This window comes from Phoca vitulina, unplaced genomic scaffold (genome assembly GCF_004348235.1).
Source record: "Phoca vitulina isolate PV1807 unplaced genomic scaffold, GSC_HSeal_1.0 scaffold1, whole genome shotgun sequence".
Lineage (NCBI taxonomy): Eukaryota > Metazoa > Chordata > Mammalia > Carnivora > Phocidae > Phoca > Phoca vitulina.
In genome coordinates this window covers 32,619,471-32,645,472 of record NW_022589704.1, presented here as the reverse complement: position 1 = coordinate 32,645,472, position 26,002 = coordinate 32,619,471, and the positions used below count along the sequence as shown (strand labels likewise).

At 35.9% G+C, this 26,002-nt stretch overlaps 1 protein-coding gene across 1 annotated transcript in view; it reads left to right on the top strand.

Moving 5' to 3' along the window:
- FAM117B (family with sequence similarity 117 member B) overlaps nt 1-26,002 on the top strand; it is a 73,124-nt gene that overhangs the window by 32,411 nt on the left and 14,711 nt on the right. The window contains exons 2-4 of the mRNA XM_032404518.1: nt 3,328-3,479; nt 12,159-12,251; nt 16,104-16,217. Coding sequence (XP_032260409.1) covers nt 3,328-3,479; nt 12,159-12,251; nt 16,104-16,217 — 359 coding nt within the window. The remainder of the gene's footprint in view (nt 1-3,327; nt 3,480-12,158; nt 12,252-16,103; nt 16,218-26,002) is intronic.

The following is a 26,002-nucleotide window of genomic DNA, read 5'->3' as shown; positions in this document are numbered from 1 at the left end:
AGAACGGGTCACAGATAGCTGGGGAGTTCTGAACTCCAGAGCCCAAGGCGCTGACTGCGGTTTTTTTTTAGTGCCACACCCTGCTGTGGTTAACTTCTTTAAAGACTTGATTGTTAAAAAACAAAGTCAAGTTTAAACCTTTGTTTTGTTGTTTTGATTGACTTTTTTTTTGTTCAGCTTTATTGACATATAATTGACAAAGTAGTAAGATATTTAAAGTGCACACCACGGTGATTTGATAAACGCATACATTGTGAAAGGGTTCCTCCAGTCTGTTTAATTCACACATCCATCACCTTACATATTTATCTTCAAGTTCTGCACTCAGCAGATTCTAATTGTGCGATGCAGTGTTAATCAGCCCTGCCACCATGTTACATGTTAGAGCTTCAGACCTTGTTTATTTATTGTATAGCTGGAAGTTTGTACCCTTTCATCAACCTCTCCCTATTTTCTCATGACCTGGCCGTCGGTTTTCTATGAGTTTCACTTTTTTTAAGATTCCACATGTAATTAATACCAGGCAGTATTTTGTTGCTTTACTTTGGATTAATAAAAGTATCACAATTTATTGTGCACACTTGCCCTTGTTGATGAAGAATAGTAACATTAGAAGTCATTCTGTTCTCTGCGTGTATATCAGGTACTGTCTTAATCATTGGGATGGAGGGGAAGTAGAATTCCTGCCCTCCAAAGTTTTATTCTCTAGTGGAGCATTCAAGGGACTATTTCTGTGAACCATGCTATGGCAGCACACAGTAGGACTTTTGACTTAGAAGTTGATGTGTTTCTTGGGCTTGGGTAGCTGTTCAAGGAAGATTTTCCAGAGGAAATATCTGAACTGAATTTTGAATTTCAGTTTAGACAGCTGAAGTTTTGAAAGGTTAAACATGAATTAGCCAAACCAAAGAAAGGGATATCTAGGGAAATCTAAGTGGAGACAAAGGCGTGGAGGCATGCAAGGGCATGGCACTTGTTGGGAACTGCAGGTCATTCAGCAGGTAGGGATTGAGGTGGTGCAGGCAATGGAGTGAGGCTGGGGAAGCCCGATCAAGAAGGGTCTTGTCAGCTGTCAAAGAGGTTCTTTCTCTGGACTTCCTTATAAATACAGCCTTTGTTCAGGTAGGATGGGAATCTTTGAGTCATCTTTGACTCTTGAGGCTCCCTCCCATCCCTTAAACTCCCTCATAATTAGGCACCAAATCCTGTCAATTTTGGGAACTTGGATTGAAATGGAATAATGACAAGCTAATGTAGACTGTGCTCTTTACAGGAGACTGTAACTTAGTCTTTTTAATTCCTAGGGCTTTGCACTGGCTCACAGACCTTTAATAAATGTTCAAAATGAATGGGTTACAGGAAGGGAGTTCTAAAGAGAAAATGTTTCGTATTTTTACATGTGACCATGTGTAATTTTCTATTCTCCCATTTCATTATAGAAAATTTAATAATCTTAGGAGGCCTAGTTGAAAAGTCAACTCTTGGATAATTAAAAGTCTTCAAAATGGAATCAGACCCATTAGTAAGGACTGTTTGATTAGTGTACTGGTGGGTGACTAAAGCAGCATCACAGTAGGGAAAAAAGTACTAGACAGCTTCTGGCAATTTCGTTTTGATGAATATACCCCAGTTTACCGAGTATATGTGTCTTTTTTTTTTTTCCTAGCTGAGAACAATCTTCTTATGACTGTCCCAATAGAGATTAATTTTTTAGTTAAAGGAAAATTGTGAACATGTACATTTATTGCTTTTCACTTGTCATAATGTGAGAACATGCTTTCTTGAACTTGTGGATATGTACTCTATTTTCTGCTTATTATAAAAAGAAGACTACACAGAGATGGTTAGCATTTGCAACAATTAGGCATTGTTTTAGTGAAATAATTGTGCCGTTTTGAAAGCAAATTATGTATCTGAGGCATATCTGAAGCAGCTTTATGATTATCAGCAACACAGCTGCTGTAACTATTATGTTAGTGGAATTGAATCTTTTGTTATATGGGTCACGTAACTAGCAACTGAACTTTTATACTTGTAACTATGCAAGACTCTTATTAAGACATAATGTAATACAAATGGGGGGGTGTCTCAAAGTGTTTTCATATGTGAGCTTAAGAAGAGCAAAGTATTTGTTATATAGAACTAGAATGATACCATTATAATACAGTCCTACTTATGCATATATTTATATTTAATATTTCTCAAATCTTTTCTATGTTTATTATTTTTAAAGCTTTTCTTTTCCTTCCTTGCCTGCTTGCTTGCTTCCTTGCTTGCTTTCTCTCTTTTTCTCTTTTTCTTTCGCTTTCTTTCCTTTTAAAGCATGAATTAGCTAAGCCTATTTCCTTCCCCCATTAAAAAAAAAAAGATATAAAGGTGTTTTTCCTATGTCACCTCTCACTTCCCATTACCTCTAATTTTTTTAGTTTTTATGTTTTGCTTACATCTAAATACATATCCTGTAGCTTGCAGTGGAAAAGACTTTTGCATATGTGGCTTCAACAATAGCTCCTGTAGCCTGGTTTACTGTAACAAAATCTCCCTGAGATATGTGTCATATAGAGCTGATTAAAATGGAATTTTCCTGTAACTTTGTCTTAACTGCCTTATATCATTTTGAGTATAGGTGGTGTAATGATAAGTATTTTGTGTGTTATACCTATTTAATCTTAAAACCAAGATGAACATTTTTAAAATGGGTAGATATACATTTGTCTTATTTTCTGTTTTTCTGTAGAGATGATTACAGTTGTAACAAATAATATAAGTCTTGTATACTTTGCCCCCGTCTCCCTCAATAACATTTTGTAGAACTGTAGTACAATATTACAACCAGGATATGGATGTTGTATGATTTGCTCTTAATTCAGATTTTTCCAGTTTTACTTGAACTCATTTGTGCATGTATATAATTCTGTACTGTTTAATCTCCTTTGTATGTTTGTATATCCATCACTGCAGTCAAGCTGAATAGCTCCTTATCACAAGGGTCTCTCTTGTTGCCCTATTATAACGCCTGCTTCTCTTCTGCCACTTCATTTTCCCTCTCCTAACTCTAACTTCTGACAGCTACTAATCTTTCCTCCATTTCTAAAATTTTTTCATTTCAGTAATGTTATATAAAGGAAATCCTACAGTATGTAGCCATTTGAGATTAACTTTTTCACTCAGTATAATTCCTTGGAGATTCATCCAAGTTTGTGTGAATCAGTAGCTTATTCACTTGTTTTTTATATTTAAGTTATTTCCACATCGTTTAAAACTTAGTTTCTACTTTGTTTCCTTCCTAATCTGTTTTAAAAATACATATATTTGTTTTAAATCTAGGTGACAAAACACGACCACCATCTTCGAGCCCCTCTAGTATTATCCGCCGGACTTCCTCTCTGGATACACTTGCTGCCCCATACCTTGCAGGACACTGGCCTCGTGATAGTCATGGGCAAGCTGCTCCTTGCATGAGGGACAAGGCTACACAGGTAGGTGTATTAAAATTCTTACCCTGAAGTGTTTTACTCTGAAACCGTTTCTCATAACATTATTTGTTTTATGCTGTGCTCAAATTCTTAAAACATTAGTGTGTATTAGAATTACCTGAGAAGCTTATCAAAAGTGCAGATTCCCAGGCCTGACCTCCAGATACTCTGTAGTAGGCTTTGGTTGAGGCTTGGGAATGTACATTTTAAACAGTTCCCAAAGTAATTCCAATACATAAGGATAATTTATGGACACACTTTTTCCCCCCACTTCCTCTTTATTGTTAGTTTAGAACATCAGAATAGATTTAATATATTGAATTTGTAACAGTAAGGATTACTTTACTTTCCATCTAACCTTATATTTTTGTGCCAAAAATCGTCACATGTTGGGAGATAGGGATTATATTATGTTGCAGATAGATTCTGTAAATGTAAATATCCTGACAAAGAGACCCTGGAAGCAAAATTTTATACTTTTAGATTTCTGAAATTTTTTAATTAAAAGGATCTTAAGAGGGGCACCTGGCTGGCTTAGCTGGAAGAGCATGCAACTCTTGATCTTTAGGATTGTGAGTTAAAGCCCCACGCTGGGTATAGAGATTACTAAAAATGAATGAAGAAAAGGTTCTTAGGAGATCATTTAGATCTACTTCCTGATTTTACAAATGAGGAAGCTGAGGTCCAAGATCATGAAGCCAGGTGATGACTTTCATAGCACTTATGGTTTAGTTTCTTTTATAATGCTTACTATAATTAAAGTTAATTAAATATTTGTCTAATCATTTATTTAGTATTTCTCATACTTACTAGATGTTGAGCCCATGGCCTAGCTCATCCATTTCTGTATTTTCATCTCCAGGATTTAGTACTGTACCTGAGAGAGTAAACACTCAAGGATTGTTTGCAAAGGGATGAATGAGCAAGAATAGTTAAAGCTTTATTGCTAGTGAAGAATGAAAATCAGTTAAAGAGTTAAAAGATTCTTTATACTGACTGTTGAAAATCAGTTAAGGTATATCTCGATTTAGACTTCAAATTTACATCACTGATGGTAGCTTGATCCCAGCACTTTATGAAGAGAATGTCCTTTTATAGAACCAAGTAAACACACTTTGTAGTGGTTTTTGGATTTGTATTTTGGTTTCCAAAATTCCACATATTCTTGTTGGGCTTAGTTTGTTTTGTGTTCTGATATTCTTGAAACTGAGTCCCACTGTTAGGGTAGATGCTTGGGATATGAGATTACCTTGAGGTTTATATTCCAGTGGCAAATACAGAAATGAAAACAGAGCCTGTGCTCCTCAAATTTACGAATATTTTGAGAAACTGACTTTAACCAAAGAGTTATAGAAGATTCTCCATTTATTCAAAATCTGTAAGTTTGCTGAGATTAGGGCATATAGTATGGAAAATGAGTAGTTCCTACTTGCTTTCTGCTTAATCCACATACCATGTTTAAATTACTCTGGGTATATTTCCTTGAACATTTCTGCAACCCTTGTTATTTCCTCTGCAGTTTCAGGTTCAGTGGGTTCAGATACTTTATCTTAACAGTAAGAATAAACAATCTTAGAAGCCACTGGGAGCCCACCTAACTCTGACTACATTGAATTAAAGTATAAACCCCATAGTCTCTTCACCTTTTTCTAAATGGCCCCCAAATTGGGAATGTTAAGGGTACAAATATAAAGAAAACTTATAATTATCATACTGTTAATCTTGCTTGTAAAGTTCACATTAGAATATCCTAAGGTATAATGCAGCAATAGCTGGGCACTCTAATCTTTCATTTACATAAGTTCTCAAATTCTCTATTGGTAGATGTTGGATTCCCTAATATATGTATGCTAGTTAATTAAGTCAGCTTTTTAAAGATTTTTTTTTTTTTTAAGAGAGAGGTAGAGAGCATGAGCAGGGGGGAGGGGCAGAAGGAGAGGAAGAGAGAGAGTCCCAAGCAGATTCCATGCTGAGCATGGAGCCTGAGGGGGGCTTGATCTCAGTCTCATGACCCGGAGATCATGACCTGAGCCGAAACCAAGAGTTGGACGCTTAACTGACTGAGCCTTCCAGGAGCCCCTTAAATCAGCTTTTTAAAATTTGGTAAAATGAATTTAACATAAAATTTGCAATTTTTAAGTATACAATTAAGTAGCATTAATTACATTCACAATGTTGTGCAGCCATTGCTGTTATGTTTCCAAAACTTCTCATCACCCCAAACAAGAACTCTGTAACTCCTCTTTCTTTCTCCAGCATCTGTAACCACTATTCAACTTTCTGTTTCTGTGAATTTGCTTGTTCTAGATATTTCATATAAGTAGAAGCATATAATATTTGTAATTTTATATCTGACTCATTTTGCTTAGCATTATGTTTTCAAGATTTATCCATGTTGAACCATTTCTTTTTCATGGCTGAATAACATTCCATTGTATGGGTTCTCCATTTATCCGTTTATCCATTTATCTATTTGTGGACATTTGGGTTTTTTACAAATTTTGGCTATTGTGAACAATGCTGAAATGAACCTTGCTTTATAGGTGTCTGTTTGAATCTCCGCTTTCAATTCCTTTTGGTACATATGTAGGAGTGAAATTGTAGGAGTGAATATTTAGCTTTTAGAGGAACTGCCAAACTGTTTTCCACAGCAGCTGCACCAGTTTATATTCCCTCCAGCAATGTAAAGGGCCTCCAGTTTCTCCATATCCTCACCAAAACTTATTTTCCTGTTTTTTTCTTCAGTATAGCTATCCTAATAGGTATGAAATTGTATCTTATGGGTTTTATTTATATTTTCCTAATGACTAATGATCTTGAGCATCTTTTCATGTGCTTTTTGTGTATCTTCTTTGGAGTTCAGTCACTTTTGTGCCTTTGTTTCCTCTTTGTAAAATGGGAAAAGAATAGTACCTATCTTTTAAGATTATTATGAAGATTAAACAAGGAAATACGTGTAAAACACTTAGAACAGTGTCTGGCACATAGTAAGCATTTAGTAAATGCTTGCCATTAAAATTACTACCTTTGATTATTGTCAGAACAAGGATGGCATGTCGGTTTTCTGTCTTAGGCAGTTTGTCAATTGCTGTTAGCTTCCTGGAGCATTATGTTGAAAAAGGTTCGGGCTAATGATTCCTGATTGGCTATTTTGCCCTAGGTGAGAGGCCCTGGGCTCTTTTATCAGCCGGTCCATATAGTGCTAGAGCAGTAAGTATGATGGAAGTAATTTATTTTATATTATAGATGGGTGCTTCCAGGAAGTTCCTCCTAGACTTTTGACAAAACATATCATGTCACCACTCTGAGCCCTGGTTCTTCATTAAAAAAAAAAAAAAAAAATTATGTTTGAGTCTAAGGTTTAAGTATCTCAGGGATGAGTGGGAATGGAAAGAAGAGGTTCTGGAAAATACAGAGAAAGGCAGCATCAAAAAAGTTTAGGAATATGGCAGCAGGTTTTTTAAAGATGTTAATCTCCCCTCCTCCCCTCCCCCCACCCCATTATTTGCTTTGGTCATGAGGATGAGTGGATGATTAAAATTTTATTGTACATGATTATTTGTCATTCTAATTACTTGACACAAAGATAGCAAAAATATGGCATCATTTCTTTTTTTCTGTATCTTTGGCAGACATTGCTCATTCCCTGTGAACTCAGATGGCCTGAGAGTCTCTTTAGCGCAGTGCTTTAGCTTGCCATTGCCAGTGGAGCGGGGCTGGTCTACCATTTCTGCTTTAGAGTTTGGTACACTTCTTAATACTACATTGTCCCCAACCTCTGCCTCCTGTCCCCCCACCTCCCATGTTCTTTTAAAGATTCCTTTAAAAACTGACCATTTATCAGTTTGCCCTCCCAATTTAGACTAATTTATATTCCCAGCATTATCTATGTTGCAGTTCTAGTAATTTAATTCACTTAATTAGTAAGGGATGCCTTTTGAATTTTCTGACTGTACCAATTTGTGTGAGGGATAAAATGAAATGTGTATGTGTGGTTGGATTATTTGACATTCTTTTGACTCAAAACGTATTCTCTTCCCAACTTTCCTAACCACCTAGGCTTCTTTACCTTCCTGGTGGCATGTATGAGTATGTGAATTTGTGACTCATGTGATTGGGGTCTGGTTTTCTTTATTATTTCTTTTGTTTTTTTTATTACATAAACCAGTCATCTTTTGCTTTTAAAAATCTTACATTATTTTCTCTTGGAACTCCTACATTTCAGAGACTATTTTCCCTCTTCAGGGGTTGATTTTGATTAAGAGCTTATTGTTTTTCCATTTTATGCACTGGCTTGAAATTGTAATCCAAGTTCAGAAACTATAAGATGTTATTAAAACCTAATAAAATTAGGGGCTCCTGGGTGGCTCCATCGGTTAAACGTCTGCCTTCAGCTCAGGTCATGATCCCAGGGTCCTGGGATCAAGCCCCACATCTGGCTCCCTGCTCAACGGGGAGCCTGCTTCTCCCTCTCCTTCTGCCTGCCCTTCTCCTTGCCTATGCTCTCTCTCTCTCTCTCTGTCAAATGCATAAATAAAATCTATTTTTAAAAAATCTAATAAAATTAAATACTTAGTAAATTAGAGACTAAAATAATGTTGAATTACTGAAGATAGCTGTTTATAAGTCTATAAACTTGTTTAGAGGTTTTTTTTTTTTGAAAGAATGATCTGGAATTTATAGCAAAAAAATAACTTTTATATATTTGATATAAGCAACACTACAATGTGTCTTAGTGTTATGAAATGAAAGTACTGAAGAGTTGGATCAGCTTTTTAAAAAAAATTACTTTTTGAGGGGCGCCTGGGTGGCTCAGTCGTTAAGCGTCTGCCTTCGGCTCAAGTCATGATCCCAGGGTCCTGGAATCAAGTCCCGTATCGGGCTCCCTGCTCAGTGGAGAGCCTGCTTCTCCCTCTCCCTCTGCTGCTCTCCCTGCTTGTGCCCTCTTGCTCTCTCTGTCAAATAAATAAAATCTTTAAAAAAAATTAAAAAAAATTACTCTTTGAGTAACTCTTGCTATTTTGTATAAAACCTTGGTCCACTGGTTAAAATTGGTAATATTAAGAGGGAAGGAAAGTGTTAAAATCTTTTTTTTTTTTTTTCCAGACCTAAATCTAATGACCTCTGTATAAGCTCTTTGGTTGGCTTCTCAGTAGCTTTGCCTTTCTTGGTTAAGCCTAGGATTCTGAAATAATCTAGATTTCTAGATATTTTACCACTTGACTGGTGTTCCTGTCCTTTTTTCACATTTTAGATCAGATTTCTTTAGGCCAGCGACTCTATATGTTTTTTAAACAGGCTGGGCTATAAAATAGGGTTATATCATGGAATCCTTTAAAACAAATACAGTTTCTTGACTGTGTAAATCATATATATATTTTTTTACCTACTAAAAATAATTTAGAAAAAACACCCCTACTCTCAATAATGAACTTGCAGTGCCCTGTACTCTCTTCACTGATGCTTCTCACGTTTTCTATTTTATTTGGAATGCCTTCCCACCATTTGCTTGGATAACTTATACTCTAATGCTCATAGCAGCCTCCCCCCATCCCATAAAATCTTGCCTACCTCCTTCCCTGTCTTTCTGGTTCTGGGTTAGATGCCTTTCTTGGGGGGACCTCTTCATCACATGGTACCATAATTGGCTATTTGTCCTTTCTCTCCTAGAAAAAACCTTTTGAGAATAAGAAGTGTGTTTCTTCCTTAACCCTAGTACCTAGTCCAGTGCCTGATGCATTGGCAGTAGATGCTTAATAGTTTTCTGGTATACAGTGCAAGACTGAACAAAGTTGAAATGTACTTAATTAATTAAAACTCAGTTTTACTTTTTATTAACATCTAAGTGGAACAAAGAAAGCAGTTGTCTTTTGAGTTAGGAGTTTAAGTAAAATTAGTGACTTTTGGTAAGTATTTTTTCCTGTTTGAATATCTTATAACTGAAATTAGCAAAGCAGTCTATTGCTCTTCATGCTTACTTTTATTTTTCTTAATCAATACTCTTGTTCTCATTATCTTTAGTTTGTTCTTAACAAATCTATAGGAAACTTTTATATTCCTTTGCTTTTCCTTGAGTTAAATTTTATACTTAATATACTTAGATGTCCCTAATTTTAAAAATCTTTTTATTTGGAAAAAGTCTTACTTAGAGAAAAATTGTAAGAACAGTAGATTAAACACCAGTAGACTCTTCACCTATATTCACCAATAAACATTTTTATGTTTTTTCTTTATTTTTTGGTGCAGATATAATTGCTGTTGTTACTATTTACTAATCATTAGTAAGTTGCAGACATTCTGACTCTTTTCAAATACTTAAACGTGTATATGAACAAGGACTTAAATAAAAATTACCAAAGTGATTACCAAATCCAGGAGATTTAACATTGATACAGTGCTTTTAAGTTTCCTCAATAATGTTCTCTGTAGTAATTTCTCCTGTAAGCCAGGATCTAGTCAAGAAGCAGACATAGCGTTTAGATGTTATTTTTTTTTTTAGTATCCTTTAATCTGAAACAGTTCCTTAGCTTTTCTTTGTCTTTCCTGACCTTGAAATTTTTTAAGAGTATAAGCCAGTATTTTTGTTGAGTATTGTCAACTTGACTCTGTTTTTTCACAATTAGATTCAAGTTATTACATTTTTGGCAGGAATATTATATATGTGATGTGTATATATTCTACAATCTTGTTTTTTACTTATGGACATTACTCCATCCATATAGAAAGATTCTCCCTTAAAAGTCCTGCCCCCCCCGTCCGTATATAGAGAGGTATTTTTTTGAATAGGCTATACATTCATTCTTATAGTACAAAATTTAAGAGTTACAGAAGTATATACAGTGAAGGAAGGATCTTCCTCCCATGAGGCAGCCACTGTTATGTTTCTTTTGTTACCATGTATATTCTTCCAGAGATACTTTACATATGTGTATATTCCTTCTAGTGGCACTGGTTAAAGGAAGTTGCTATACATACTGCAGTGAACCTTGAGTTTTTCACTTAATCTCACAGAGATTATTGTGAATTTCCTTACTCATTTTTTATAGCAGAATAAGTATTCTGTTGTAAAGACACACCATTATTTAACAAATCCTTTGTTTACATTGTTCTAATCTTTTACTTGTAAAAATAGTGCTATCGGGAATAATATGCTGTATTATTTTGTGCATAAAGATATATATTTTGTACATCTGCATGATAAATTACAAAAGAAGGTGAGTGAAACAGTATGTGCATTTGTAACTTTGACGGCAATTGCTCAGTCCCCTTCCATAAAGGCTGTACTAATTTAATTTACACTTCACCAGCAATATAGGAAAGAGTATGATATCAAATTGCCCAGTCTCAGTGAAGTTTTAACTTAGATTTCTCTAACGGGTGAGATTGGGCATATTTTCACATACTAAGAACTCATTTGTACTTTTTTTTTTCCTAATACAGTGTCTTTAAATTCCGGATTTTGTATAACCACTAAGGATTTGCCATTTTTGAGGCTATATTTTGCAGATATCTAAATCAAGACTAGACATAGTATAGAGGTTAAGATTATGAACTCCAGAGTCTTAGGTTTTTATCTTGGCTTTGCCACTTCTTAGCTGTGAGACATTAGGCAACTTATCAAGCTTCCTTATCTGCAGAACTTGTAGAGCTTCTCGTATATATTCAATCAGATAATACAGTGAAGACCTTTCACTGTGCTTCCATAAAGCAAAGTGCCTAGCACATAATAAGATCACAGGAATGTTAGTTTTTTTTTTTTTTAAAGATTTTATTTATTTATTTGACAGAGAGAGACACAGAGAGAGAAGGAACACAAGCACCAGAGGTGGGAGAGGGAGAAGCAGGCTTCCCACCAAGCAGGGAGCCCAATGCGGGGCTTGATTCCAGGACCCTGGGATCGTGACCTGAGCCGAAGGCAGACGCTTAACAGTCGACTGAGCCACCCAGGCGGCCCAGGAATGTTAGTTATTATTAGTATACATTTGTTCAATAAATGCTATACTTATAATTATGTAAAAATAATAACTAAGAATTTATTAATAGAAATGAAGGAAATACGCTAAAATATTATAATTAAAGTAACGTGCTGGAAGAATTTTGGGTCATTGTGTTTTTTTAAATATTCTAGTACTAAATTTTCTTTAATGGGAATGTATTGTATAATAGAAAAGTGTATACTTTTTTTAGAAATGAAACCTTTTCAGATTTATTGAGATAAAATTGACATATACAGCACTGTATAAGTTTTTGTACAGCGTGACTTGGAATACATATATTACGAAATGATTATCACAGTGAGTTTAGTTAACATCCATTACCTCATATAGTTAAAAATTTTTTTTCTTGTGATGAGAACTTTCAGGATCTACTCTTTAACAGTTTTCAAATATACTATACCAGCAGTATTAAGTATAGTCATCATATTATACATTACATCCCCAGTACTTATTTATCTTATAACTGGAAGTTTGTACCTTTAGACCACCTTCATCCAGCTCCACCTCTGGTGCCTCTGATAAGCACAAATCTGATTTCTTTTTCTCTGAGTTTGTTTTTTAGATTCCACATGTGAGATCATATGGTATTTGTCTTTCTCTGCCTGACTTATTTGAGCATAATGCCCTCAAGGTCTATCCATCTTGTTGCAATTAACCTACCCCTTCCCTCTTTTTCCCGTTATAGACAGAGAGTGCATGGGCCGAAGAATACTCTGAAAAGAAGAAAGGGTCTCACAAGCGTTCAGCGTCGTGGGGCAGTACAGATCAACTTAAGGAGGTCAGGAAAACGATTCCAAAGAACTGGTGTGGAAGTGTGGTCCCTTCCTTGCCTAGTTCCTTGAAATTGTAGGCAACAAGGATTTGTCAGTTTCCATTGTTTTGTTCTGTGTTGTTTTTATTTTATTTTTTTGGTTGTTTTGTTTACCTGAAAAATAACAGAAAAATAGTTACTACATTGATTGGATAAAGATTTGAATGGGGGAAATGTACACATTACTTACCAGATTATTTGGTTTCCTTTGTCCTTTTGTTTTATTAAACAAGAGTCCATACCTGTTAACATAACCTACGCATCAGATGTATAAAATTGTAATGATACAACAAATTCACATTTATTATTTCTATATATAATGGTAGTGTTTCTGAAATTCAGTAACCCAATACAACCAAGTTGATTATGGCCCCATGTTGATTACCATTTTCTGTGCTTATAATTGTGATATTTGCACTTTACATATAATATAGAAATAAAACAAAGATTTTGCTCAAGGAATAATACAGGATATTGATTGAAATTGTATTTGTTATGTAAAGATTGTGTCTGTGAATGCATTTCATGGCTTGAATTGATTTTTTTTCTCTATTTTTTTTTCAATTGCGGGCTAGTCAACCTTTTTTTTTTTTAAATTAACATATAATGTATTATTTGTTTCAGGGGTACAGATCTGTGATTCATCAGTCTTAACACAATTCACAGCACTCACCATTGCACATACCCTCCCCAGTGTTCATCACCCAGCCACCCCATCCCTCTCACCCCCCTCCACTCCAGCAACCCTCAGTTTGTTTCCTGAGATTAAGAGTCCCTTATGGTTTGTCTCCCTCTTTGGTTTCGTCTTGTTTCATTTTCCCCTCCCTTCCCCTATGATCCTCTGTCTTGTTTCTCAAATTCCTATCAGTGAGATCATATGATACTTGTCTTTCTCTGATTGACTTATTTCACTTAGCATAATACCCTCTAGTTCCATCCACGTTGTTGCAAATGGCAAGATTTCATTTTTTGATGGCTGCATAATATTCCTATGTGTACACACACACACACACACACACACACACACACACCCTGCATCTTCTTTATCCATTCATCTGTTGATGGACATTTAGGCTCTTTCCATAGTTTGGCTATTGTGGACATTGCTGCTATAAACATTGGGGTGCACGTGCCCCTTAGGATCCCTACATCTGTATCTGTGGGGTAAACACCCAGTAGTGCAATTGCTGGGTCGTAGGGTAGCTCTATTTTCAACTTTTTGAGGAACCTCCATACTGTTTTCCAGAGTGGCTGCACCAGCTTGCATTCCCCCCAACAGTGTAGGAAGGTTCCCCTTTCTCCACATCCTTGCCAACATCTGTTGTTTCCTGACTTATTAATTTAGCCATTCTGACTGGTGTGAGGTGATATCTCATTGAGGTTTTGATTTGGATTTCCCTGATGCCGAGCGATATTGAGCACTTTTTCATGTGTCTGTTGGCCATTTGGATGCCTTCTTTGCAGAAATGTCTGTTCATGTCTTCTGCCCATTTCTTGATTGGATTATTTGTTCTTTGGGTGTCAAGTTTGATAAGTTGTTTATAGATTTGGGATACTAACCCTTTATCTGATATGTCATTTGCAAATATCTTCTCCCATTCTGTCTGTTGTCTTTTGGTTTTGCTGACTGTTTCCTTTGCTGTGCAGAAGCTTTTTATCTTGCTGAAGTCCCAATTTTCATTTTTGCCTTTGTTTCCCTTGCCTTTGGAGACCTGTCTAGCAAGAAGTTGCTGCGGCCAAGGTCACAGAGGTTGCTGCCTGTGTTCTCCTCTAGGATTCTGATGGATTCCTGTCTCACATTTAGGTCTTTCTTCCATTTTGAGTCTATTTTTGTGTGTGGTGTAAGGAAATGGTCCAGTTTCATTCTTCTGCACGTGGCTGTCCAATTTTCCCAACACCATTTGTTGAAGAGACTTTTTTGCATTGGATTTACTTTCCTGCTTTGTTGAAGATGAGTTGACCATAGAGTTGAGGGTCCATTTCTGGGCTCTCTATTCTGTTCCATTGATCTCTCTCTGTTTTTGTGCCAGTAACATACTGTCTTGATGATGACAGCTTTGTAATAGAGCTTGAAGTCCAGAATTGTGATGCCACCAGCTTTGCTTTTCTTTTTCAACATTCCTCTGGCTATTTGGGGTCTTTTCTGGTTCCATGCAAATTTTAGGATTATTTGTTCCATTTCTTTGAAAAAGTTGATGGTATTTTGATAAGAATTTCATTAAATGTGTAGATTGCTCTAGGTAGCATAGACATTTTCACAATATTTGTTTTTCCAATCCATGAACATGGAACGTTTTTACACTTTTTGGTTTTCCTCAATTTCTTTCATGGGTATTCTATAGTTTTCTGAGTACAGATCCTTTGCCTCTTTGGTTCGGTTTATTCCTAGGTATCTTATGGTTTTGGGTGCAGTTGTAAATGGGGTTGACTCCTTAATTTCTCTTTCTTCTGTCTTCTTGTTGGTGTATAGAAATGCAACTGATTTCTGTGCATTGATTTTATATCCTGCCACTTTACTGAATTCCTGTATGAGTTCTAGCAGTTTTGGGGTGGAATCTTTTGGGTTTTCACATAAAGTATCATATCATCTGCAAAAAGTGAGAGTTTCACTTCTTCTTTGCCGATTTGGATGCCTTTTATTTCTTTTTGTTGTCTGATTGCTGAGGCTAGGACTTCTAGTACTATGTTGAATAGCAGTGGTGATAGTGGACATCCCTGCTGTGTTCCTGACCTTAGGGGGAAAGCTCTCAGTATTTCCCCATTGAGAATGATATTCTCTGTGGGTTTTTCATAGATGGCTTTTATGATATTGAGGTGTGTACCCTCTATTCCTACACCGTGAAGAGTTTTAAGCAAGAAACGATGTTGTACTCTGTCAAATACTTTTTCTGCATCTATTGAGAGGATCATATGGTTCTTATCCTTTCTTTTATTAATGTATTACAATCAAATCACATTGATTGATTTGCAGATGTTGAACCAACCTTGCAGCCCAGGGATAAATCCCACTTGGTCGTGGTGAATAATCCTTTTATGTTGGATCCTATTGGCTAGTATTTTGGTGAGAATTTTTGCATCCATGTTCATCAGGGATATTGGTCTGTAGTTCTCCTTTTTGATGGGGTCTTTGTCTGGTTTTGGGATCAAGGTAATGCTAGCCTCATAAAATGAGTTTGGAAGTTTTCCTTCCATTTCTACTTTTTGGAACAGTTTCAGAAGAATAGGTATTAATTCTTTAAATGTTTGGTAGAATTCCCCTGGGAAGCCATCTGGCCCTGGGCTCTTGTTTGTTGGGGGATTTTTGATTAAGGCTTCAATTTCCTTACTGGTTATGGGTCTGTTCAGGTTTTCTGTTTCTTCCTGGTTCAGTTTTGGTAGTTTAAACTTGAATGATTTTTAAATATTGTTTAATTTTTGGAGCTATTGAAGGTTAGGTGTTTAAAGAAATCTAAATAAAATGACTCATTTTTAGGACCATGGGAATAATTTTCATTATTTTTAAATTCTTTCTGACAGCTATTACGTAATTTATTCTAAGTGCTGAAAACTTCATTGGTTTAGTACTTGGGAAGCTTGAAGGCTGTGAACAGTGTTGGAACATAATTTTTGTTTGTCTCCAAAAGAAAGATACACATATGTGCACACATAATGTATGTGTATATATATATATAAATTTTGTACAATAAATCAGATTTTGTGACAGGGTTTTAAAAGTCAAAAGATGTATTAAGGGTGAATTTTACTGGTTCTTATTAAGCAAGGATATGTTTTATGTAGCTGGGAAAAGTCTGATGCACTTTTTATTTTTCCCCTTTTCAGATTGCAAAATTACGCCAGCAATTGCAGAGAAGTAAACACAGCAGTCGACATCATCGAGATAAAGAAAGACAGTCTCCATTCCATGGCAACCATGCAGCTATTAACCAGTGTCAGGTAGGAGCACAAATACCACAAAATCCAAACAAGGGATTTGTTGTTTTTCTGGTGATACGTTATTTTATAGGTAACTCTTCAGAACAAAAATGTCCAAAAGCATATTTGAAACAGTGATTAAATGCTGAATCAGCCTTAATAAAAAAAACAACTCAGAATACTAAGTTGATAAATGATACTTTGCTTTAGTGATCTGTGATTTGACTTTTAGAAGGCATAGCTAATTACATATTTTGATTTATCATATTTTTGTCTTTATCAATTCAGTATATTGAGGCAGAATAATAAGAGATATGCATTGGCTATAGAATCAGACCCGGGATGAACAACCTGTTCTAAGTCTCAATTTCCTCATCTGAAGATTGAGGATAATAATGATACACATCACAAAATCTTTTAGTAGGGGGAAACCTTTAACTGCTTTGATTCCTTTATAGAACCCTATGAACTGCTCTTGATGGCATCCTTGGCAAAAAGAGCAAGAAAAAGTTTGCCAACCCCTTTTATAGGTTGATAGCTTCTGATAGCCAAGTATATGTGGATTTTTTTCAAGAGAAAGTGTAAGTAGAGGTATATATTTTTTCAAATTAATTTTGCCCTTAAATGTTGATACATGGGTCAAATTTGATTTCATAAATTTATAGTTTGGTTGTAGTTTTTAACAGCTTTTTTTCCATTTATAAGGTATTTTAATTATGAAATGTGAGTACATGCTAATACGTTTAAAAACCTAAACCAATTGGATTTGTGTTTGGAGAAATAGAAAATGTAAAATTGACAAAATAAATGGATAATTTGAATAGACTAATAACTGTCAAAATTGGAATACTAATTAAAAACCAAATTTCTTCACTTTCAAAAGGCTAAAGACTCAGGTAGCTTTATAGGTGAATTTGCCAACCTTCTACTCTAATTTATCCATTAATAATTTGTATGCATTTCTAAGAGATAAGGCCACTTTTTATCTCCAAACTCATATTTTTATCCTCAAGTAGAATAGGGGTAAAGATTGAACTTCATTGAATTAAGTGATACGTTTTAGGAGTTAGTAAGTTTCTGAAGCGATTTTTTTTTTTTATAGTTGCATTAAAATTAGCAATTAAAGTAGTAAAATTAACCAAAATTTCTTTTTTCCCCCTCTTGTAAGTTGAATTTGTTTAATAACATTATTGGTGTTTGCACAAAGTTCATGTTTAACTCTAAAACATCTCAGAGAAGGTAAGGACTAGAAAATAGAGTAACTTGAAAAATAAATTTATGTAACTTAAGTTTTGTACACTTGACACAGCAAACATCTTGAGTTTTTTGAGTGCTCATAGCCAACCAGAGATGAAACACATGTGCATCATGATAGCTATGACAGTGGTATTCATATTTAATTGAAACTTTCAGACTCTGGAACATGAAAATATTATGAAGTTACGGATTTTGTTTTGTTTTAGTTGGTTCTCTCTCTAGTGGAGAAAAGTGCCACTTTGAGATTGTGTACTTTTGAGGTCATTCCTCCATCCATGCAACATTTATTAAATATCTACTGTATGGCTCATACTGCAGTACTCATTAGGGGGATGCAGTGATACATATTGGGGCTTGCCCCCCACCAAGTCTCAGATAGATATAAGTAAAAAAATTATTACACAGTGTAATGAATGTGTTGGTAGTGTTTGGGAGAGTTTACACTGTTATAGAAGGGGTATTATCCTTGGACTGGCTCTGGAGCCATCTATAAAGGCTTGTCAGAGAAAGTGGTGTCTAAGCGGATCCCTGAAAGCTGATTTAGCCAGTCTTCTAGAGGTGGAAGAAATCATGCCTCCAGGTAGGAATAATAGTAAGAGATTAGGCTAGAGTTAAATAGCAGCCAAACCTAAAAGTCTTCATGTCTCAGTTGTTAAGAAGTTTGGACTTTGTCCTAGAGGCACCAGAGAACTATTTTTTTTTAAATGCAGGGGATTGATTTTAATAGTGGTTATTATGAGTTCAGAGTAGAGAATGAATTTGGAAGAGGACAAGATTAGAGGGAGGAAAACCATTTAAGAATAGGGTTTATAGGGACACCTGGGTGGCTCAGTCGGTTAAGTGTCTGCCTTCGGCTCAGGTCATGATCTTAGGGTCCTGGGATCGAGCCCCGCATCGGGCTCCCTTATCAGTAGAGAGCCTGCTTCTCCCTCTCCCTCTGCTGCTCCCCCTGCTTGTACTCTTGCTCACTCTCTTGGATGGATGGATGGATAAATAGATAGATAAATAAAATATTAAAAAAAAGAAGAATAGGGTTTATAATCCAAGTAAGAAATGACAGTGACCTAAACTAAGGTAGAAGCTATGGTGCTAGAGAGAATGGCCAAACCTGAGTGATATTTAGAAAGCAGTAATTAATAGTTGAAGTCTATTAAGTGCTTACAATATGGCAAACACTCTGCTCAGCATTTGTATGTATTATTAGCACTTAATCCTCATTTTTGAGGTTGGGTTTGTTACTGTCTTTGTTTTACAGACAAGGAAATTAAGGCCCAGAGAATTTAGGAATCTTGTTCTAGGTCATAGGAGACAGAGCTAGTACTCTAACCCAGGCATTTTGACTTCAGATTCTGAGTTTTTAAAATCTGTGTTAGCTGATGATTGATGAGAGGGGAATGATGGAGAGATAGGAGTAAACGGGTAATGCCAATTCTAGCCTTTAAAACATGAGTTAAAAAAATACATCCACCTACCTCACACCATGTACAAAAGTAACTTAAAATGGATCAAAGACCTAAATGTAAGAGCTAATACTAAAAGCTCTTAGATGAAAACACAGGCATAAATGTGGGGTTGGATTAGGCTGTGGTTGGTTAGGCATGACACCAAAAGTACAAAGAAAAAATAGATAAATTGGATTTTATCAAAATTAAAAACTTTTGTGCTTCAAAGGACACTACCAAAAAAGTGAAAATATAACCAACAAAATAGAAGATATTTGCAAATCATGTTATTTGATAAAGCACTTGTATCTAGAATATATACAGAATTCTTGTGGCTCAGTAATAAAAAGATAACTCAATTTTAAAAATGAGCAAAGGATCTAAATAGAGAGTTCTCCAAAGAAGATATACAACTAGCCACTAAGCACCTGAAAAAGATGCCCATCATTATTCCCTGTTCAATAGGGAAATGCAAATTAAGAATTCCAGTGAGATACTACTTTATACATACTAGGATGGCTAAAATTAAAAAAGACTGCTAAGTGTTGGAGAGGATGTGGAGACATTGGAATCCTTAACATATTGCTGATAGGAATGTAAAGTGGTGCAGCCACTTTGGAAAATAGTCTGGCAGTTTCTCAGAAAGGCTGAACATAGGGTTACCATATGACTCAGCACTTCCTCTCCAAGGTATGTACCCAAGAGAATTGAAAACATATGTTCACATAAAAACCTGTACACACGGGCACAAGGGTGGCTCAGTTGGTTGAGTGTCTGACTCTTGGTTTCAGCTCAGGTCATGATCTCATGGGTCGGGATTGAGCCCAGTATTGGGCTCCGGCACTTGAGATTCTCTCCCTCACTCTCTCTCTCCCTCTTCCCTAACCCCTGCTCGTGCATGCTGTCTCTGTCTCTGAAATAAGTAAATGTAGGGGCTCCTGGGTGGCTCAGTCAGTTAAGCGTCTGCCTTCAGCTCAGGTCATAGTCTGAGAGTCCTGGGATTGAGCTTCATGTGGGGCTCCCTGCTCAGTGGGGAGCCTGCTTCTGCCTCTTCCCCTCCTCCCTGCTTGTGCTCTTTCTCACACTCTCTCTCTCAAATAAGTAAATAAAATCTTTAAAATAAATAAATCTTAAAAAAAAACAGAACTTGTACACAAATGTTCATAGCAGCATGGTTCATAAAATTAGGAAACAACCTAGAAGTTTATCAACCGGTGAATGGATAAATAAAATGTAGTGTATCCTACAGTGGAATATTATCCAGCCATAAAAAGGGAGTACTGATACATGCCACAGCATGGGGGAACCTTGAGAACATTACGCTAAGTGAAAGAACCCAGATGCAAAAGAATGCATATGATTCCCCTGTAAATGTCTAGAATAGGCAAACCTGAAGAGACACTTTATAGATTGGTGGTGACCTGTTGCTGGGAGGCTTGGGTGGAAATGGAGTGACTGCTAATAGGTGAGGGATTTTTTTTAGTGTGCTTCTAAAATTAATTGTAATGGGGTGCCTGGGTGGCTTAGATGGTTAAGCGTCTGCCTTCAGCTTGGGTCATGATCCCAGGGTCCTTGGATTGAGCCCCATGTCTGGCTCCTGGCTCAGCGGGGAACCTGCTTCTCCCTCTCCCTCTGGCTCTCCGCCTGCTCATGCACTCTCTCTCTCTGTATCTCTGTGTCTCAAATGAATAAATTAAAAAAAAAATTCTTTAAAATTGTAATGGTTGTACAACTCTGTTCAATAATCATTAAAAAAGCAAAAGTTTTACACTTTAAATGGGTGAATGGTATGGTATTGTGAATTATATTTCATAAGCTCTTATAAAAAATACCTACCAACCAACATTAAAAACAAATACATAAAATACAAATATGTTTGTCTAGAAATAATAGATGATATGGTAGAAACCAAAAAGTAAACTGGGAGGTCATATAACAGTATAAAGAGTGAGTACAGGTGCTCTGAGGTCAGACTGGTTAGCTTAGATCCGGGTCCTGCCACTTGCTGACTGTATGAAGTTCCTCAGGTTCTTTGCATTATAATATCTGTTGTGTTGTCCTAAGGATTAAATGGGATAGAATATTATAAAACACTTAATGCAATTCTTGGTGCATAATAATTGCTCAGTAAATCTTAGGCTGTTTGAGGTAGGACCTAATATAAAAGAAGTAATGAACCAGTTGGGTTTTCACCAGGTTTTTCTGCCAATTTCACATTGAACTTACTTTTTAAAGCTTTTATTTTTTTAAATTTTGGGCTATATTTTATTTTGTTTTTATTTTTTTAAAGTAATCTCTACACCCAGCATGGGGCTCAAACTCATAACTGCAAGATCAAGAGTTGCGCTCTACTGACGGAGCCAGCCGGGTGCCCCAGGCTTTTATTATTAAAAGTATTTAGGGGCGCCTGGGTGGCTCAGTCGTTAAGCGTCTGCCTTCGGCTCAGGTGATGATCCCAGGGTCCTGGGATAGAGCCCCGCATCGGGCTCCCTGCTCTGTGGGAAGCCTGCTTCTCCCTCTCCCACTCCCCCTGCTTGTGTTCCCTTTCTTGCTGTGTGTCTCTCTCTGTCAAATAAATAAATAAAATCTTTAAAAAAAAATAAAAGTATTTATATGCTTATCACAGAAATTTTAGAAACAAAAAATACCAAATAGAAAAATTATATCTTAATAAAGGTGTTATTTTTTTAAAAAATCAAATAGAAAAAAATCATCCAGAGTCTCATCCTGTAAAGACATTTTCTTCTGTCTTTTTTTCTTTGCATTTCTTGTTGAGATCATACCATATTTTCTTCTTTAGATTTCTTTTGGTATTTAACATGGAAAAATGTTATTACAAATGCTTCAGGAATATTTTTAATATTTAACATTCTGTAGAGCGTCTCCCAAATTTCGGCCATACTTAGTTGGGTCAAGTATCTGTGTGCTTAAAGCTTTTTCTATATTTTTACTTTTCTGGGGAATGATTTTCCATTATTTGGTTAAGAACTTTGATATTTTGGGGGAGGAGTCTTTGACTTTTCTCTTGGGCTTTCCAAGTTATTAAAAATTTTTGTTTGTATTTCATGATAATGTAGGTTACTTTTACTGGGGAAATTCCTTTAGTATTCCTTAACAATCAAGGGACAGTATTGCTCTTCTGATAGTACTATAGTCTACAACCACTAGTTAACAAAAGGTCTTTTTCTTGGGCTTACGATGGATTTATTACAGTTGGAAAAGAATTCTCACATACTTTTTTGAGTGGTTCTTTCCCTGGAAATTCAGGGGGGAATTATTTGTTATGAGGAATAAATGCTGCCAAGTTTCTTAGAAGAGAATCTTTCACATCTCATTGGTTTCCAAAATTGACAAAGCTCTCAGATGCTTAAAATGTCATATTTTTAAGGATTATTTCAAGAAATACTCTCATTAGAAAATATAGCCAACACATTTCAGAATTGTTTAGGGATTAGAATCAGATGTTAGAAACAGAGGAGTGGGAGATGCCGGCATCTTCACAGCCACATAAAATAATTTAGAGGTGAGAATTAAAATATCATGCAGGTGTTTTCTGGCTGTTTGTTAACAGCCTCAAGCAAGAAAGGCTTCCCCTAGGATTTCCTTACTTTATACGGACTGGGGACACTATAGTTTTGTAGCAGCCTAGGTGGGTTTGAGAGCAAAGGGATAGTGAGGTAGAAAAGGAAAAAACTTATTTTCATCTGAGGAATCAGGGGCATTGCACCTTAAAAACGAAATTGCTGCTCTGCACTGGAATCTTCATATGCCAGTCCGGAAAGTGATTGCTATTCTTAAATTTTTAAAGATCTTACCACTTAGAAATCAAAAGAGTAGGTACTTCTGCTATGTCCTTTATTGAAGAGTACTACTGCAGCTTAGAAGAACTAAGAGGTGGATACCAGATGAGAACAGTGATTGCTGGAGGACAGAACGAAAGTAATGGGGACAGGGTAGGAGGGATCAGGGCCACGCGGAAGCCCTGATGCGTTCTAAATTTTTTTTCTTCTTCTCTTACCATTGCAGACATCAGTTTTCCCCTCCCTTTTGTTATGTTGGGCTCATATTTGTTATATTCTGGCATATATTTCTCTCCTAGATCTATGTTGAATTGCTGACCAGATCTTTTTCTATCCTACTTGCCTCTCAAGGCACATTTTTCTTCCTTTGAAAATTTAACTCTGTATTTCTTTTCCCTATTCAGCTACTGCTTGAGTGGGTATTCTTCCCATCTTTCCTATCTCTCTATTGTACACAGTCTTATCTCCACACTTTGAAACAGGTATTTAAGTTGTAATATAGATTGATCTTAGAAGATTCAGTAGTGGCCAAACCTTTTGGTGATCTTTTCTTTCTTTATTGGCTAACTCTCAGTTTTTAGACAGAATTTGATCGTTCTATTTTTCAAGATTTTATTTATTAGAGCGAGAGAGAGAGAGAGAAAATGAGTTGAGGGGAACAGAGGGAGAGGGACAAGCTGACTTCCTGCTGATCAGGGAGCCCAATGTGGGGCTCCATCCCAGGATCCTGGGATCATGACCCAAGCCAAAGGCAGACGCTTAACCAACTGAGCCACACAGGTGCCCCAGGCAGAATTTGATCTTTAAACTGTAATGTATATAGACATACAGAGAATGTAAATGGAAAAATAAATCTTTATAATGGAGAGTAATCTAATTAAAACCCTTAATTGATTGGAAAATATTCTGATTTGAAGAGAAAGAAACAAAAGTTGAGAAAATAGGAGGTCCTTGTTCTTGATGTTTCCAAAGGATAGATCTTAGAAGAGAGATTTACCTTAGTACAGTGAAGAACTTTTAATCTTTCAGTGCTGTCTAAAGATGATCTCTCAGTTACTATGATAACTCACTTATATTTGCATATACTGATTTATATTTAGAAATACAAATTTTATTACAGAAACATATATAGATATGGGAAAAATAAATTATACACACATGCACATAAAATTCCCTAAGAGTCCTTGAAATGAAGCATGAAAGTTTAATCATCTTTTAAAAATTTTTAGATATTTTAGAGTATGGTTTATGTGAGGAATGAAATCAGAGGCCTGTTACCTTCTACTTCTGGAACAGTAATAGTGTGTTTAATAAAGAAAATCTTTCCTAGGCAGCTTGAGTGGATTACTTTTCTTCTAATTATATAACTAGTTAAATTAATTATCGTTGAACCTTTGCTTCATTTACTTATTAAATTGCTTTGTTGACCTTAGGGAAGTGGCAGTTTTCTTTCTTTTCCTTTTTTTCTTTCCTTTGCTTTAAATAGACTAAACTATTGATAAATACTTGCTGCTCTTTAGATGATATTTGAGAAAAGCCTACCAGCTGTGTAGGGCATGACTTCTTAGCTACCTTGACAAGCAGTAACTAGATGTACAGTTTGTTATGATACTGGCAGGTTTCTGTGTATGTGCGTTTCCCAACATAACAGCCAGAAAACTTAAGCTTTCTGTTCCGAAGATATTCATGGTTCTAAAACCCTTGTCAGAGCATCCTTCCCTTCTGGTCTCCCTTTTCATTTCTATAACTTAACAGTTATAAACCAAATGCCATATCTGAAAATGGCATCCAGTGCAAGCTATTACTTGTTTTGTGACATTCAGAAAAGAAAATTAAGCTTAGAGTTGAGTATCTTTCAGTTAAAAAAAAACAAAACAAAAAACCTGTTTGTTAAATATGTACTAAGTCCTGAGATCTTTCTTGGTCTGCCATTATTTCCTGACACGGGAAGAGTTCAGGCATAGGTAGGATGAGTGCATGACAGAAATGTTCTAATATGCTCTCCACTCGAGGCTTGTGAGCTGTAGATTTCTTTTAACCTCTAACTGCTTTAGTCTGAATCCGTTTCCTGTCACCTCACGATTTCCTTTCTTATATGGGATCAAGTCCCCATTCTTATGTAACCTTAATTACTTCCTTACAGCCCCCAGCTCCAAATAATAGGCACGTTGGGGTTAGAGCATTTTAAAAGGGGACACAGACATTCAGTTCATAGCACCAGCCTTGTTGAATAAGCCTCATGTCTGATCTAGACTCTTAGGCAGTGGCAATAAGGAGATGCCTAAGAGGCAACATTGCTTCATTATTCTTGGGCCCCTGAGTCTCACTTTCTCTGCATGTAACCTGGGGAACACTGCAACCACCTCGAGAGTGGTTCTGAAAATGACATGAGAGGACCTGTGGTGTTTGGCCCATGGTGGATGGATGCTCTGTAAACGGTAGCTACAACTTTCATTTTGTGTTTTCCCTATTAGGTATTTTATTCTTAAAATAATTTCTTGTCTTTTCACAATCTTTTTCAGGTATCATTTTCTTCTAGTAGTATCTTTTCATTTTCCCCCTTTTTAGTCCCTCTGTTCCCCAATATTGTCTCCATACCCTCAAGCTTCTCATGTTACTATTCCCTTTGCACTTCCATCTCTTCTTTCTGTCCACTCCAGATTGAAGCTTCCTCTTGGCTTTTTTCTCACAAATTTTCCAAGGATGGAAATTTGCCTTTTCTAAAGATTATTGTTGTGTTATGCTTATTTTAAAAAGTTTTTATTTATAAATTTATATTTTATTTATAAATTTTATTTATAAAAATTTTATTTATAAATTTTAATTTATAAAAATTCTTATTTATAAATTATTTTTATTTATTTTATTATATTACAATAAATAAATATTTTTATTTACAAAAGAGGAGAAATACAGGTTTAACACGAAGTTCTATATCATACAACAGGGTAGTATCCACTGAATGGAAACCAGTGATGCTTGGCAGCCCTGTTACCTTTGTCTCCTTGCCCACCTTCCCCTGAAAGAGGTTTTTCAAAGAAACCCCCCTAAATGAAGAATCACATTTCTTTACTAGATAGCAGGACAGTAGGTGGGATGATCTTCTGGCACGCTGTTGCTATTAACTTTAGCAGATACCTCTGTCATTCTTGTTTCATATTTTACTTTGAGTATCTTGTCAGGAAACCATGTAATATCCTTTAATTATGTAATCAATTATTTCTTTTCAAAAGTAATGCTGTGCCAGTGGAAAAAGAAGAAAATGAATTATATCTTTTTTTTCCTTAACATATTAAAATCATCACAG